The sequence below is a fragment of the Salmo salar genome, chromosome ssa14 (assembly GCF_905237065.1).
Source record: "Salmo salar chromosome ssa14, Ssal_v3.1, whole genome shotgun sequence".
NCBI classification, from domain to species: domain Eukaryota; kingdom Metazoa; phylum Chordata; class Actinopteri; order Salmoniformes; family Salmonidae; genus Salmo; species Salmo salar.
In genome coordinates this window covers 81,042,618-81,059,789 of record NC_059455.1, presented here as the reverse complement: position 1 = coordinate 81,059,789, position 17,172 = coordinate 81,042,618, and the positions used below count along the sequence as shown (strand labels likewise).

At 44.1% G+C, this 17,172-nt stretch overlaps 1 protein-coding gene across 23 annotated transcripts in view; it reads left to right on the top strand.

Moving 5' to 3' along the window:
- Positions 1-17,172, top strand: part of LOC106570401 (focal adhesion kinase 1) — a 206,316-nt gene that overhangs the window by 115,354 nt on the left and 73,790 nt on the right. For all 23 annotated transcript variants that reach the window (XM_045694856.1, XM_045694851.1, XM_045694850.1 and 20 more), the window contains one exon: positions 2,821-3,047. In XM_045694856.1, coding sequence (XP_045550812.1) covers positions 2,853-3,047 — 195 coding nt within the window. In that variant the 5' untranslated portion in view covers positions 2,821-2,852. The remainder of the gene's footprint in view (positions 1-2,820; positions 3,048-17,172) is intronic.

Below are 17,172 nucleotides of genomic sequence, written 5' to 3'. Positions count from 1 at the left end.
ATATTCACCCAACAGATCCACACTAGTTATAGTATATTCACCCAACAGATCCACACTAGTTATAGTATATTCACCCAACAGATCCACACTAGTTATAGTATATTCACCCAACAGATCCACACTAGTTATAGTATATTCACCCAACAGATCCACACTAGTTATAGTATATTCACCCAACAGATCCACACTAGTTATAGTATATTCACCCAACAGATCCCACACTAGTTATAGTATATTCACCCAACAGATCCCACACTAGTTATAGTATATTCACCCAACAGATCCACACTAGTTATAGTATATTCACCCAACAGATCCACACTAGTTATAGTATATTCACCCAACAGATCCCACACTAGTTATAGTATATTCATCCAACAGATCCACACTAGTTATAGTATATTCACCCAACAGATCCACACTAGTTATAGTACACTGCTCAAAAAAATAAAGGGAACACTAAAATAACACATCCTAGATCTGAATGAATTAAATAATCTTATTAAATACTTTTTTCTTTACATAGTTGAATGTGCTGACAACAAAATCACACAAAAATAATCAATGGAAATCCAATTTATCAACCCATGGAGGTCTGGATTTGGAGTCACACTCAAAATTAAAGTGGAAAACCACACTACAGGCTGATCCAACTTTGATGTAATGTCCTTAAAACAAGTCAAAATGAGGCTCAGTAGTGTGTGTGGCCTCCACGTGCCTGTATGACCTCCCTACAACGCCTGGGCAAGCTCCTGACGAGGTGGCAGATGGTCTCCTGAGGGATCTCCTCCCAGACCTGGACTAAAGCATCCGCCAACTCCTGGACAGTCTGTGGTGCAACGTGATGTTGGTGGATGGAGCGAGACATGATGTCCCAGATGTGCTCAATTGGATTCAGGTCTGAGGAACGGGCGGGCCAGTCCATAGCATCAATGCCTTCCTCTCGCAGGAACTGCTGACACACTCCAGCCACATGAGGTCTAGCATTGTCATGCATTAGGAGGAACCCAGGGCCAACCGCACCAGCATATGGTCTCACAAGGGGTCTGAGGATCTCATCTCGGTACCTAATGGCAGTCAGGCTACCTCTGGCGAGCACATGGAGGGCTGTGCGGCCCCCCCAAAGAAATGCCACCCCACACCATGACTGACCCACCGCCAAACTGGTCATTCTGGAGGATGTTGCAGGCAGCAGAACGTTCTCCACGGCGTCTCCAGACTCTGTCACGTCTGTCACATGCTCAGTGTGAACCTGCTTTCATCTGTGAAGAGCACAGGGCGCCAGTGGCGAATTTGCCAATCTTGGTGTTCTCTGGCAAATGCCAAACGTCCTGCACGGTGTTGGGCTGTAAGCACAACCCCCACCTGTGGACGTCGGGCCCTCATTACCACCCTCATGGAGTCTGTTTCTGACCGTTTGAGCAGACACATGCACATTTGTGGCCTGCTGGAGGTCATTTTGCAGGGCTCTGGCAGTGCTCCTCCTGCTCCTCCTTGCACAAAGGCGGAGGTAGCGGTCCTGCTGCTGGGTTGTTGCCCTCCTACGGCCTCCTCCACGTCCCCTGATGTACTGGCCTGTCTCCTGGTAGCGCCTCCATGCTCTGGACACTACGCTGACAGACACAGCAAACCTTTCTGCCACAGCTCGCATTGATGTGCCATCCTGGATGAGGTGCACTACCTGAGCCACTTGTGTGGGTTGTAGACTCCGTCTCATGCTACCACAAGAGTGAGAGCACCGCTAGCATTCAGAAGTGACCAAAACATCAGCCAGGAAGCATAGGAACTGAGAAGTGGTCTGTGGTCACCACCTGCAGAACCACTCCTTTATTGGGGGTGTCTTGCTAATTGCCTATAATTTCCACCTGTTGTCTATTCCATTTGCACAACAGCATGTGAAATTTATTGTCAATCAGTGTTGCTTCCTAAGTGGACAGTTTGATTTCACAGAAGTGTGATTGACTTGGAGTTACATTGTGTTGTTTAAGTGTTCCCTTTATTTTTTTGAGCAGTATATATTCACCCCAACAGATCCACACTAGTTATAGTATATTCACCCAACAGATCCACACTAGTTATAGTATATTCACCCAACAGATCCACACTAGTTATAGTATATTCACCCAACAGATCCACACTAGTTATAGTATATTCACCCAACAGATCCACACTAGTTGTTAGATTGTATTCTATCTGGAGCCTGGATGTGTGACTGACTACCACAGATTGCTCTTTGTATAATATATTCACCCTTCCAGATACACCATTGAGATTATAGTGAGACATGGTGGGCCAAGTAGCTGTTAATGTTTTCCTTAGAGTCCTTTGCCAGTTTCCCATTTGTGATAGAAGTAAATGTTGATGTGTTACATGTTGTCACACGTTGCTGCATTGTGCAATATGGATGAGAACCCTTTTCACACCTCCCAACTTGCTGATACATTTTTCACCACTACGCATCATTTATTCATGAAGAAATCATTATCAGGGGCTCATTGAACGGTGAGGAAGTATGATATGCCCACTGCCTGTTGCTACTCTCAGAATGTTCTTCAGATTCCAAAAAGTTGTTATAATCAAGTTTCTCAAGACACAATGTTGACTTCCCATGTTTTATACTACAGGGACGATTTGTGATGTTTCTACTCCATTGTCACCCAGTGTTGTTTCCATATAATTAGTATTAGTAGAATGGGCATCCCCAATAAATTCACCGACGCCATAATGGGAGGACTGTCGGCCATTTTCAATCTCCTTATAGGAGTAAAGCAGGAATTCTAACTATATGGTTGTTTTCTCTCTCTCTCTCCACACTAACAGAATATGACAGACACCTAGCTCACAGCAAAGGCATGGCGACAGCTTACCTGGACCCCAACCTCAACCACGCCCTGGCTGGGGGGGCCAAGTCGCGCCTCAGCACGACCACGGAGCGGGCTCCCGGGGCCCCTGACAGAGTTCTGAAGGTCTTCCATCACTTCGAGAGTAACAGCGAGCATAGCACATGGGCCAGCAACATCCGCCATGGGGATGCCACCGATGTCAGGGTAAGACAGAGGGAAAATGCATGGCAACAGGGGTCTCACACACACACACACACACACACACACACATACTAGCGTTGCACGGTATACTGAAACTTTGGAACTTTTTCGATAAAACAAAAAAACGGTTTGGTACTAGAATTTTTGTTACATTCAGTACTTCTGTCAAATGTGTCTCATGTGATTGAGAGAACTGATCAGGGCCGGTTTCCCAAAAGCATCTTAAGCCTAAGTTCATCATTAGAACCTTCGTCGGAGCATCATTAAGTCCCCGAACTGTTTCCCAAAACCATCCTTATTAACATTGCACTTGAAAACACTCGCAATCTAACGCCTGCCTCAGAGCACTCGTAGAACAACGCCTGCCGCAGAGCACTCATAGAACAACGCCTACCTCAGAGCACTCGTAGAGCAGCTCAGTGTGTCAGAGCACTCGTAGAGCAGCTCGGTGTGTCAGAGCACTCGTAGAGCAGCTCGGTGTGTCAGAGCACTCGTAGAGCAGCTCGGTGTGTCAGAGCACTCGTAGAGCAGCTCGGTGTGTCAGCACTCTTAGAGCAGCTCGGTGTGTCAGAGCACTCGTAGAGCAGCTCGGTGTGTCAGAGCACTCGTAGAGCAGCTCGGTGTGTCAGAGCACTCGTAGAGCAGCTCGGTGTGTCAGAGCACTCGTAGAGCAGCTCGGTGTGTCAGAGCACTCGTAGAGCAGCTCGGTGTGTCAGAGCACTCGTAGAGCAGCTCGGTGTGTCAGAGCACTCGTAGAGCAGCTCGGTGTGTCAGAGCACTCGTAGAGCAGCTCGGTGTGTCAGAGCACTCGTAGAGCAGCTCGGTGTGTCAAAGCACTAGTAAGCGACCTTTCTCTCTGCGTGGTGCAAGCGACCTTTCTCTCTGCGTGGTGCAAGCGACCTTTCTCTCTGCGTGGTGCAAGCGACCTTTCTCTCTGCGTGGTGCAAGCGACCTTTCTCTCTGCGTGGTGCAAGCGACCTTTCTCTCTGCGTGGTGCAAGCGACCTTTCTCTCTGCATTGGGTTTTAGGAAAAGCATGTTACATCTTCGGCCGAAAGATGCATCATTAAATCACTTGTAAGCCTTGTTCATATTACCCATAAGCACTCCGTTATGAAGCGCTGGATGTCATGCTTTTCAATAGGGACGTCCACACAGTAGTGGAATCGCCACGCCCCCTTGCTGTTCAAGGCTCCGTTGCAAGATGAACACCGCATACTTTGACATTTTCCAAACTTTACGTCGTCTCCAGTCCAGACAGAGTCCGTCAAAGAACAGGAATTTACAAACTTTACGTCGTCTCCAGTCCAGACAGAGTCCGTCAAAGAACAGGAATTTACAAACTTTACGTCGTCTCCAGTCCAGACAGAGTCCGTCAAAGAACAGGAATTTACAAACTTTACGTCGTCTCCAGTCCAGACAGAGTCCGTCAAAGAACAGGAATTTAGCAAATCACAGAAGAAGATCAAACTATGTGAGTTTCAGGTTGGCTTTATTGGATATCTAACAGATTGTAAACAATGACCCCTTCCTATAATGTGTCATTATTAAAAGTACCCTTTTTATAGTAATGTTAAATAATACACATTGGCTGTTTAGCCAATTATATTATGACTGTTGCCTCCCATTTATGTTTATTATGATGGTAGTGACTTTTGTTTTTGGTGATAATTATTGGGTGGAGGTCGCTAGCTACAGTGGAATCTTCAACCTATATATTTCTCCTGTCTTGAATGAAAAGGTCATATTTATTTTATTGAACTTTTATTTAACTAGGCAAGTCAATCTCCAAAATAAATCCTCTCTCTGATGAGAGTAGGCTCTCCTCCATCTTGTCTTGCATTGTGAAACCCTATCCTATGCTCTCCGTCCAATAGCGGAATGAGATTGCATGAAGTTGAAGTACGGCGTAATGAAATACGTCACAATGTAAACGGGGCATAAAGGCTTCTGCATGCTTCGGCTAGGCAAACCAAACGAGTGTGCTCTAGAAAAACGCGGCAATAGTACTATTTGTCTATCTTGAGACGCCATAGTCAGAATTAATCTGAGATAATTCAGTAAATTTTTGCCAAGGAGATCTAACTAGGATTTTTGATGCAGTATTTCTCAAGTGAAAAAATGTGCATGAAAACGAGTCGTCTGTCGTTGAATTACAAATACTTAATTGAAGAATCCCTACTGTTGACCAATCACTGATGAAGGGGTGCCAAACTTTGGCTTGCCTCGAGAAAGAATGACGTGTGTATGAACAGCCGAAAAAACCTTTGCCAAAGGCCAAAATGAACAAAAACGTCACAAAATGTCATCATAATATATGCACAAACTGTTTCGGATGGGAAGCATGCGGATGTCTTAAGTTCCATCGCTATCGGGAAACCGAGCCCAAGTCTGTATGCAACACGGCATGTAGAAATGTTGAAACTGTGTATTACTGTTCACAAAACAATGTCCAGACAGGCTAGAACACTTTCACAATGCAAAATGAAATCGGTAGCTTCCAGCTTTAATTGTAGGCTAACTTTCCTTGTAGGCTTACAGTTGAATTCACTACAATAGTTATTTGTTTGTGATAATGCGCCAACCATAATGCAAATTATGCTGATTTCAAAGCTGACCCACCAAAAACTGTATTAATTCACTTTGTCTCCCTCGCCGCCAAAAACTAATTCACTTCTTCATCTTCCTTTGCCTCCAGTCTGGTTTCCACTAGATTCCATAGCCACATTCTGCCTTGCAAATTATATCATTAATTTCTTAAAGAAACAGTGCACACTTTCGAAAAGAAAAATTGCTTCTTCTCTGCAAATGTTGTTAATCAGTACAATAAAATAATATGTTCTCTTCGCAGTTGCCAATAAAATAAGTCCTAAATGGAAGGGATTGTGTGTCATCTGTAGCCCCATGATATCAGCTAAAACAAGCTCAATAACTCACTGCATGCACACACTCCTATTGAATAATACTAATTCACCTGTACTGTGAATAGAACTACATCTTGATTTACCCAGTTTATCAATATAGATTTACCATTCAACTATGTTGTTTTGTAGTTAGATTGTTAAAAACAAAGTCAAATTGGTTGGATAATTGATTCAATTAATGCATACATGGCTGTCTCAAAATAATTTACATAAAATTTTTCAAATGTAATGATATCGAACTCAAAGATGCCCAACGATTGAACATAGCAGTAACATATCTGTCTGGATCAAGTGACATTCTGTGACTTTGGCTAGTAAGCCTTCTCTGTGTTTGTGGTATCATTTTGGTATTGAGTATTGGGATACTAAACCTGGTATCAGTATCGAAGTCAAAATTCTGGTATTGTGACCCCACACACACACACACACACACACACACACACACACACACACACACACACACACACACACACACACACACACACACACACACACACACACACACACAAACACAAACACAAACAAACAAACAAACAGTTGAAGTAGAAGTTGACACTAATCACAGGTCTGGGAACAGATTGTCTCACACCAAATCCTAACCTTAACGATTAGAGGGGTGGAACAGCATCTGACCCTGCATCAGAGCTAGAGCCAATCAGTGTACAGATTTTTTTTCTCCAAATAACTGTCATACAGTCATGAAGAGCTGATAGAGACTAGCTGTGTGTACCTGAATCTCCTATAAACACACAGACTGATCGACTGTCACTCTGTTTCTCTGCTGCGCTGAAGGAGCATGAGTAATTGACTGGATGCAGTCTTTTGGCTGTTAGAGCCCAGTGTATAGCTGCTGCTGTACAGACACTATTGATTGGTGTTGCACGTCAGAGCAGTGATTCAGCAGTGTAGTTGTTGCTTTGTCGATTGCTATATGTTACTGAAAGTTCAGAGCACAATCCCTCATTGTTTTTCAAATTGGAATACCGTAGTGTGATTGTTCTGTGGTTACCCTTCAACTGCCTAACTGCACTCCAACTCCCTTCACTGAGAGAGAGGTCTGTGTGGCTCCATCAGTTCATGTTGCGGATTCTCTTTTAAAGCTGCAATATGTGACTTTTTGGGCAACTTGACCAAAATCACATAGAAATGTGAGTTATAGGTCTGTCAATCTTATTGAAAACAAGTCTAAGAAGTGGTACAATATGTTCTATGTGTGCTATTCTATGCTTCTCGTTCTTAAGTTTTGTTTTTGCGTCTTACTCAAACAGCTGAAAATACAATATTTTTGGTTATTGAAAAGAGATTTCACAGTGGTTAGGATGGTACCATGAATCTCTACACTATACATTGCTTATTTTGTCACAAACTAAAATTAGGCGAACTATCAGAACGTTTTAAACCAGGAAATGGTGGAATGATTTCTGCATATTGCACCTTTAACTGATGTTGCTGTGCCTTAGCTCTGTGATCTTCAGCGGCAGTTAGTCTAGCCTAGGTCTCACATAAGCCGCATCTGAAGCCTCAAAGTTGGCTAATTACAGAAAACCCTTCACAAAGCACTTACAGGACACATTTAAAGGCATGTGTGAATTATGACACTATGGAACCAGCATTGTTTTTCCTCAGGTAGATGAACTGAGAGAGGCTATCAAGCAACTAGTTGGTCCCTGGTCAATGTTACGCATTCGTAGCAGCAGCGTAGCCTAGTGGTTTGAGTGTTGGATTAGTAACCGAAAGGTTGCAAGATCAAATCCCTGAGCTGACAAGGTACAAATCTGTCGTTCTGCCCCTGAACAAGGCAGTTAACCCACTATTTCTAGGCCATCATTGAAAATAAGAATTTGTTCTTAACTGACTTGCCTAGTTAAATAAAGGTAAAATAAAAAAAAATACCATAAGGGTTGGCAAAACAGCACAAACCGATCTGAGACCAGGCTAAGCAAACACCGGTCTGCAGAAAGACATTTTGCTACATTTTCCCTGCCCTCACTGACACAGACACTCAGTTATAGTGGTGTGAAACTGTGAATTGATTCCTGGCACATAACATCCTGACTCCTAGATCTCCTATTTTCTGGAGAAAGGAAACCATTGAGACATGGTACATGGGAAGCATCCCAAATGGCACCCTATTCCCTATATAGTGCACTACTTTTGACGAGAGCCCTATGCGTGGTCTCAGTGCAGTCAGCAGATGCCTGTATTGATTTGTAGGGCTGGATGAGGTACGTTGTGTATTGGATCCACATCCGCTTCCTGGTTCCATCCCAGAATAACATCATGTTCCTATCCCCTGTGGTGCTCCCCAAGGACCCCTCATCCCATCACACACACATATCCTGTTCATACTGCATCAATAGCACTCTGCCTGCCCGGGTATAGTGCACTGCTATGGTCAAAAGTAGTGTACTATATAGGGATTCCAGATATCCATATAGGACAAATATACTGCTCAAAAAAATAAAGGGAACACTTAAACAACACATCCTAGATCTGAATGAAATAAATAATCTTATTAAATACTTTTTTCTTTACATAGTTGAATGTGCTGACAACAAAATCACACAAAAATAATCAATGGAAATCCAATTTATTAACCCATGGAGGTCTGGATTTGGAGTCACACTCAAAATTAAAGTGGAAAACCACACTACAGGCTGATCCAACTTTGATGTAATGTCCTTAAAACAAGTCAAAATTAGGCTCAGTAGTGTGTGTGGCCTCCACGTGCCTGTATGACCTCCCTACAACACCTGGGCATGCTCCTGATGAGGTGGCGGATGGTCTCCTGAGGGATCTCCTCCCGGACCTGGACTAAAGCATCCACCAACTTCTGGACAGTCTGTGGTGCAACGTGGCGTTGGTGGATGGAGCGAGACATGATGTCCCAGATGTGCTCAATTGGATTCAGGTCTGGGGAACGGGTGGGCCGGTCCATAGCATCAATGCCTTCCTCTTGCAGGAACTGCTGACACACTCCAGCCACATGAGGTCTAGCATTGTCTTGCATTAGGAGGAACCCAGGGCCAACCGCACCAGCATATGAGGAATATATTCTCACAAGGGGTCTGAGGATCTCATCTCGGTACCTAATGGCAGTCAGGCTACCTCTGGCGAGCACATGGAGGGCTGTGCGGCCCCCCAAAGAAATGCCACCCCACTCCATGACTGACCCACCGCCAAACTGGTCATGCTGGAGGATGTTGCAGGCAGCAGAACGTTCTCCACGGCGTCTCCAGACTCTGTCACGTCTGTCACGTGCTCAGTGTGAACCTGCTTTCATCTGTGAAGAGCACAGGGCGCCAGTGGCGAATTTGCCAATCTTGGTGTTCTCTGGCAAATGCCAAACGTCCTGCACGGTGTTTGGCTGTAAGCACAACCCCCACCTGTGGACGTCGGGCCCTCATACCACCCTCATGGAGTCTGTTTCTGACCGTTTGAGCAGACACATGCACATTTGTGGCCTGCTGGAGGTCATTTTGCAGGGCTCCGGCAGTGCTCCTCCTGCTCCTCGTTGCACAAAGGCGGAGGTAGCGGTCCTGCTGCTGGGTTGTTGCCCTCCTACGGCCTCCTCCACGTCTCCTGATGTACTGGCCTGTCTCCTGGTAGCGCCTCCATGCTCTGGACACTACGCTGATAGACACAGCAAACCTTCTTGCCACAGCTCGCATTGATGTGCCATCCTGGATGAGGTGCACGAAGCATAGGAACTGAGAAGTGGTCTGTGGTCCCCACCTGCAGAACCACTCCTTTATTGGGGGTGTCTTGCTAATTGCCTATAATTTCCACCTGTTGTTTATTCCATTTGCACAACAGCATGTGAAATGTATTGTCAATCAGTGTTGCTTCCTAAGTGGACAGTTTGATTTCACAGAAGTGTGATTGACTTGGAGTTACATTGTGTTGTTTAAGTGTTCACTTTATTTTTTTGAGCAGTGTATTATCAATAATAACACAAAATTACATGTAATTGAATCTACCTAGTGCCTGGTAGTCATTCTGTTAATCCGTTACATTTCGTATGGTATGTATTAATTTGTGAATGTCCATCACCCATTTCGTATGATATATTATGAATTACAATTTATATTATATGTTACGAATCTGCTAAATGTACAATATGTTACAAATCTGCAAACCAAATGATGTTACGAATTCTAGCTAGGTGGCTAACGTTAGCTAGGGGTTGGGTTTAAGTTTAGGAGTTAGGTTAAAGGGTTAAGATTAGGGTTAGAGGAATGGTTAGCTAAAAGGGTTAAGGTTAGGGTTAGCTAACATGCTAAGTAGATGCAAAGTAGCTAAAAGGTAGTAAGTAGTTGAATAGTTGCTAATTAGCTAAAATGCTAAAGTTGTCTGTGATGTGATTTGAACTCACAACCTTTGGGTTGCTAGACGTTTGCATTATGCGCCCACCCATCCACCCTGACCAACCACCATCCTTTCATTTTTTGCTTTAACCTCTTAGGGCTAGGGGGCAGTATTTACACGGCCGGATAAAAAACGTACCCTATTTAATCTGGTTACTACTCCTACCCAGTAACTAGAATATGCATATACTTATTAGATATGGATAGAAAACACCCTAAAGTTTCTAAAACTGTTTGAATGGTGTCTGTGAGTATAACAGAACTCATATGGCAGGCAAAAACCTGAGAGATTCCTTTACAGGAAGTGGCCTGTCTGACCATTTATTGGCTTTCTTTGACATCTCTTTCCAAAACAATGAATGTCGTCTCGTTAATCTAACCACACTGTCCGATTTCAAAAAGGCTTTACAACGAAAGCAAAACATTAGATTATGTCAGCAGACTACCCAGCCAGAAATAATCAGACACCCATTTTTCAAGCTAGCATATAATGTCACATAAACCCAAACCACAGCTAAATGTAGCACTAACCTTTGATGATCTTCATCAGATGACAACCCTAGGACATTATGTTATACAATACATGCATGTTTTGTTCAATCAAGTTCATATTTATATCAAAAACCAGCTTTTTACATTAGCAGGTGACTAGCATGTGACTAGCATTCCCACCGAACACTGCCGGTGAATTTACTAAATTACTCACGATAAACGTTCACAAAAAGCATAACAATTATTTTAAGAATTATAGATACAGAACTCCTCTATGCACTCGATATGTCCGATTTTAAAATAGCTTTTCGGTGAAAGCACATTTTGCAATATTCTCAGTAGATAGCCCGGCATCACAGGGCTAGCTATTTAGACACCCAGCAGATTTAGCACTCATCAAAGTCAGATTTACTATAAGAAAAATGTTCTTACCTTTGTTGTCTTCGTCAGAATGCACTCCCAGGACTTCTACTTCAATAACAAATGTTGGTTTGGTCCAAAATAATCCATCGTTATATCCAAACAGCGGCGTTTTGTTCGTGCGTTCTAGACATTATCCGAAAGGGTAAATAAGGGTTACGAGCATGGCGCAATTCGTGACAAAAGAATTCTAAATATTCCATTACCGTACTTCGAAGCATGTCAACCGCTGTTTAAAATCAATTTTTATGCAATTTTTCTCATAAAAAAGCGATAATATTCCGACCGGGAATCTGCGTTTAGATAAACAGACAAAGGAAAAGAAACCATTCGGTCGAAGCGGGCATGCGCCTAAGCCCATAGTACTCTGAGTGGCCACTTGCCAAAAGCGATAAAGTGTTTCAGCCAGAGCCTGCCTCGATATCGTTCAACGTTTTCCCGGGCTCTGAGACCCTATGGAAGATGTAGGAAGTGTCACGTTATTGCACAGATCCTGAGTCTTCAATAAAAATAGCCAAGATGAAACACTACTTCTCAGACAGGCCACTTCCTGCTTGAAATCTTCTCAGGTTTTGGCCTGCCATAGGAGTTCTGTTATACTCACAGACACCATTCAAACAGTTTTAGAAACTTTAGGGTGTTTTCTATCCAAAGCCAATAATTATATGCATATTCTAGTTACTGGGCAGGTGTAGTAACCAGATTAAATCAGGTACGTTTTTTATCCAGCCGTGCAAATACTGCCCCCTATCCCCAACAGGTTAAATAGCTGTAAAATAGTCATATGTTTGAGAAATTGAAGTAATAGCATTTCTAAGGTATTTGAAAATCGCGCCACAGGATTCAACTGGCTGTTACGTAGGTGGGACGATTTGGTGCCACCTAGCCCAGAGAGGTTAAGTGGCTCTCTGTCTTATGTAACCATACCAAATCTAACATACCACACTAAATGGAGTGTTTTGGATTTACGTACATAATAATATGAAATGATCTGAGACCAGGTGTACTGTATGCAATGTCTACCTTGATAAGAGGTTCACGGATTGTTTTCATTTGAATTGGCTAATTTGTATGTCCATTGTGCTTTTCTATTTCCATTGCAAACACATGGAAATGCTGTGGTTGGCAAGAATCCAAATGACTATATGCCAGTGAGATTTGATATATTCTTTTTGGATCTTAAAAATTAGAAAAGGGTAGTAAAATGAGCTTGTTTGTTTGAGATAATCTGTCATATCATCATAGATGCGGCTGTCATTATGTTTAGCCTAATGTGGTGTGATGGGGAATTTGTCATGCTCCGTTTGGATTGCTCTCCCTAGCTGTTCATGTAAGCATTCTGATTCTGTCTCTATAATCCGTGTCTTCTTTTTCTTTGTCTTGGTCTTTTCGTCGTCATCGTCGTCATCTGTTTCCTCCTAAATGCCAAGGGGAACTCTGCTCTAAGTTATTATACAGGACAGATGTTGGTCATATTTATTAGGACATGCAATGGTTTTAAAAGGTTTTGCAACGGAAAAAGTCGAGGTAGTCTCTCTCCCTGTGCCAGCTGGTTTTCTGTTGTTTGGTTCCTTATGAATAGGACCATGCTTTTCAAGGTTGGCTCTCAAGCTCTAGGTCAAACCTGTCAGCACACTTAAAAGCATCACTTGGGATATTTAGCCTACGTTTCAGCGACTACCATTCCAAGTTACTTTCCCCCGAGGTCTGCTGGGAGTATACATGTTCTGTGCTTTTAGATAGTATCTAAACAGTCATTCAGATGGCATGTGACATTTTAAAGGGTTTGTGTTAAGGCTATGTAATATTGTGCATTTTGCTTCTCATAAAGGCAGACATGGTGCCCTACCATTTCCTCTGTCTCCATTCTGGGTTCTGGTGGTATTTCTCCCATTTCCTCTGTCTCCATTCTGGGTTCTGGTGGTATTTCTCCCATTTCCTCTGTCTCCATTCTGGGTTCTGGTGGTATTTCTCCCATTTCCTCTGTCTCCATTCTGGGTTCTGGTGGTATTTCTCCCATTTCCTCTGTCTCCATTCTGGGTTCTGGTGGTATTTCTCCCATTTCCTCTGTCTCCATTCTGGGTTCTGGTGGTATTTCTCCCATTTCCTCTGTCTCCATTCTGGGTTCTGGTGGTATTTCTCCCATTTCCTCTGTCTCCATTCTGGGTTCTGGTGGTATTTCTCCCATTTCCTCTGTCTCCATTCTGGGTTCTGGTGGTATTTCTCCCATTTCCTCTGTCTCCATTCTGGGTTCTGGTGGTATTTCTCCCATTTCCTCTGTCTCCATTCTGGGTTCTGGTGGTATTTCTCCCATTTCCTCTGTCTCCATTCTGGGTTCTGGTGGTATTTCTCCCATTTCCTCTGTCTCCATTCTGGGTTCTGGTGGTATTTCTCCCATTTCCTCTGTCTCCATTCTGGGTTCTGGTGGTATTTCTCCCATTTCCTCTGTCTCCATTCTGGGTTCTGGTGGTATTTCTCCCATTTCCTCTGTCTCCATTCTGGGTTCTGGTGGTATTTCTCCCATTTCCTCTGTCTCCATTCTGGGTTCTGGTGGTATTTCTCCCATTTCCTCTGTCTCCATTCTGGGTTCTGGTGGTATTTCTCCCATTTCCTCTGTCTCCATTCTGGGTTCTGGTGGTATTTCTCCCATTTCCTCTGTCTCCATTCTGGGTTCTGGTGGTATTTCTCCCATTTCCTCTGTCTCCATTCTGGGTTCTGGTGGTATTTCTCCCATTTCCTCTGTCTCCATTCTGGGTTCTGGTGGTATTTCTCCCATTTCCTCTGTCTCCATTCTGGGTTCTGGTGGTATTTCTCCCATTTCCTCTGTCTCCATTCTGGGTTCTGGTGGTATTTCTCCCATTTCCTCTGTCTCCATTCTGGGTTCTGGTGGTATTTCTCCCATTTCCTCTGTCTCCATTCTGGGTTCTGGTGGTATTTCTCCCATTTCCTCTGTCTCCATTCTGGGTTCTGGTGGTATTTCTCCCATTTCCTCTGTCTCCATTCTGGGTTCTGGTGGTATTTCTCCCATTTCCTCTGTCTCCATTCTGGGTTCTGGTGGTATTTCTCCCATTTCCTCTGTCTCCATTCTGGGTTCTGGTGGTATTTCTCCCATTTCCTCTGTCTCCATTCTGGGTTCTGGTGGTATTTCTCCCATTTCCTCTGTCTCCATTCTGGGTTCTGGTGGTATTTCTCCCATTTCCTCTGTCTCCATTCTGGGTTCTGGTGGTATTTCTCCCATTTCCTCTGTCTCCATTCTGGGTTCTGGTGGTATTTCTCCCATTTCCTCTGTCTCCATTCTGGGTTCTGGTGGTATTTCTCCCATTTCCTCTGTCTCCATTCTGGGTTCTGGTGGTATTTCTCCCATTTCCTCTGTCTCCATTCTGGGTTCTGGTGGTATTTCTCCCATTTCCTCTGTCTCCATTCTGGGTTCTGGTGGTATTTCTCCCATTTCCTCTGTCTCCATTCTGGGTTCTGGTGGTATTTCTCCCATTTCCTCTGTCTCCATTCTGGGTTCTGGTGGTATTTCTCCCATTTCCTCTGTCTCCATTCTGGGTTCTGGTGGTATTTCTCCCATTTCCTCTGTCTCCATTCTGGGTTCTGGTGGTATTTCTCCCATTTCCTCTGTCTCCATTCTGGGTTCTGGTGGTATTTCTCCCATTTCCTCTGTCTCCATTCTGGGTTCTGGTGGTATTTCTCCCATTTCCTCTGTCTCCATTCTGGGTTCTGGTGGTATTTCTCCCATTTCCTCTGTCTCCATTCTGGGTTCTGGTGGTATTTCTCCCATTTCCTCTGTCTCCATTCTGGGTTCTGGTGGTATTTCTCCCATTTCCTCTGTCTCCATTCTGGGTTCTGGTGGTATTTCTCCCATTTCCTCTGTCTCCATTCTGGGTTCTGGTGGTATTTCTCCCATTTCCTCTGTCTCCATTCTGGGTTCTGGTGGTATTTCTCCCATTTCCTCTGTCTCCATTCTGGGTTCTGGTGGTATTTCTCCCATTTCCTCTGTCTCCATTCTGGGTTCTGGTGGTATTTCTCCCATTTCCTCTGTCTCCATTCTGGGTTCTGGTGGTATTTCTCCCACCTCATTGAAGTTGAGTACACTTGTATTCCGTCAGTTCCGCCTCCTGGCCTACAAAACAATGTCAAATCAATCACCAGCAGAACTGCAGCTATATGGTTCTGTTTGTGTCATTCGGAGTAGACATTTGCCTGCTACTTGAAAATGGACTTGAAATGGCAATTATTAATTTGTATGCAAATTGTTTTTCTTTCAAATTGGGCAGACACATTTTTCCCATTACTCAGATGCTCTCTCTCTCCGATCCTCCGGGGAACTTTGCATCCAGTATTGGATTATAAAACGTTAGAGATTGTGTTGAGATATAATAATGGGTGGACAGAGAGGGCTCTACCTTTTCTTGGGCCCACTCACTTCAGCTTCTCTTGACAGACAAAACTTTTAGATTATGGCTCGTGAGATTACACATACTTCTGTCTGTGTTGAGCCATTATATTCTTCCTCTGGTGATTCTATAGCTGTGCCTAGGAGAAACTTCACTCTGGAGCCCCAACCACCAGTTCAAGAAGCTAACCAAAGCCCATATTTAATCATTTTAATGGAGTGTTGAGGATTTGCGTGCTCCTTAGGAAACTGAGATAAGAGACTGGCTTTAGCTTAGCCGTCCTTAGCTGGCTGAGTAATCTTCTGTTAGAGCAGGTTGACATGATCATATAGTATTTCTTTATCACTACTCACCATTGGAATCTTGAGGAGGGTCCATCTCATCTGTGCAGGAAGATTTTCCTTCCGAAAAGAACTAGGTACCGACATCAATTCACATGAAGCCATTGTTACTTCAGTAGCTACAGACCTCCAAACCTAAAGTAGAGGTGCTGTACTGTTACATAGAATATATTCTCTCAGTGCTCTCCTGGTTCCTAGTGTATTGTTACTGGAACTACCATGCAAAATGGATTCTCGTTGAACTTTTTTTTCAACCTTCTAAAGAGCACAGTCCTTTAGTCCTTGCCGTGGACAGTCTCAAATAAACTTTTGCCATTACACAAGCAGAAAGTCAGTCCCAAGGCTGCATAGAGACCTCCCTAAGTTGGAAACTACATTACCAAACAACGCTGGCCGACAGGCTTTGAATTCCCAGTCCCAATAGGACTCTATGCTTCTCTGGCCTCTCCTCTCTTCCTCCTCTCCTCCTCCTCCTCCTCTCCTTGGACAGTGATCCTCCACAGTGTTGCCACTTGGCCATCAGGCCGTAACTGGGGCACATTGTTGGACCTACCCCCCTGGGGATCCAGCCATCCAGCCTCTCTCTCTTCCCTCATAAATACAATCTTCATAAATATGCAATGGCTCTTAAGTGTTTGGGCTGGAATGTCACATCGGATCGGCAGTGTGATAGTATGCACACATACGGCCGCGGATGACACCAGCACAGCCATGCGAGGCCGGAATATCTCCATGCCAGCCAGCCATAAACTTAACATGGAGCCCTAGTGTTGTGGGCACTACCGACATAATATAACAGACATGAGTGGTCCGTCTGGCCAGTCATAGACTACAGTCATAAGCTAGTCTATAATGGCACTCTAGTTGCCGCTTCATGGTGAATGGTCCATCTGGTCGGGTGAGGTCTGGGGGTTTGATGTTAAACTGAACAGACAGTGAGAGGATATCGCAGAGAGAGACATGGTATGCCTGGTATGGCAACTGCTCGGCATCTGACCGTAAGGCGCTACAGAGGGTAGTGCGAACGGTCCAGTACATCACTGGGGCCAAGCTTCCTGCCATCCAGGACCTATATACTAGGCGGTGTCAGAGGAAAGCCCATAAAATTGTCAGAGACTCCAGTCACCCAAGTTATAGACTGTTTTCTCTGCTACGGCACGGCAAGCGGTACTGGAGCGCCAAGTC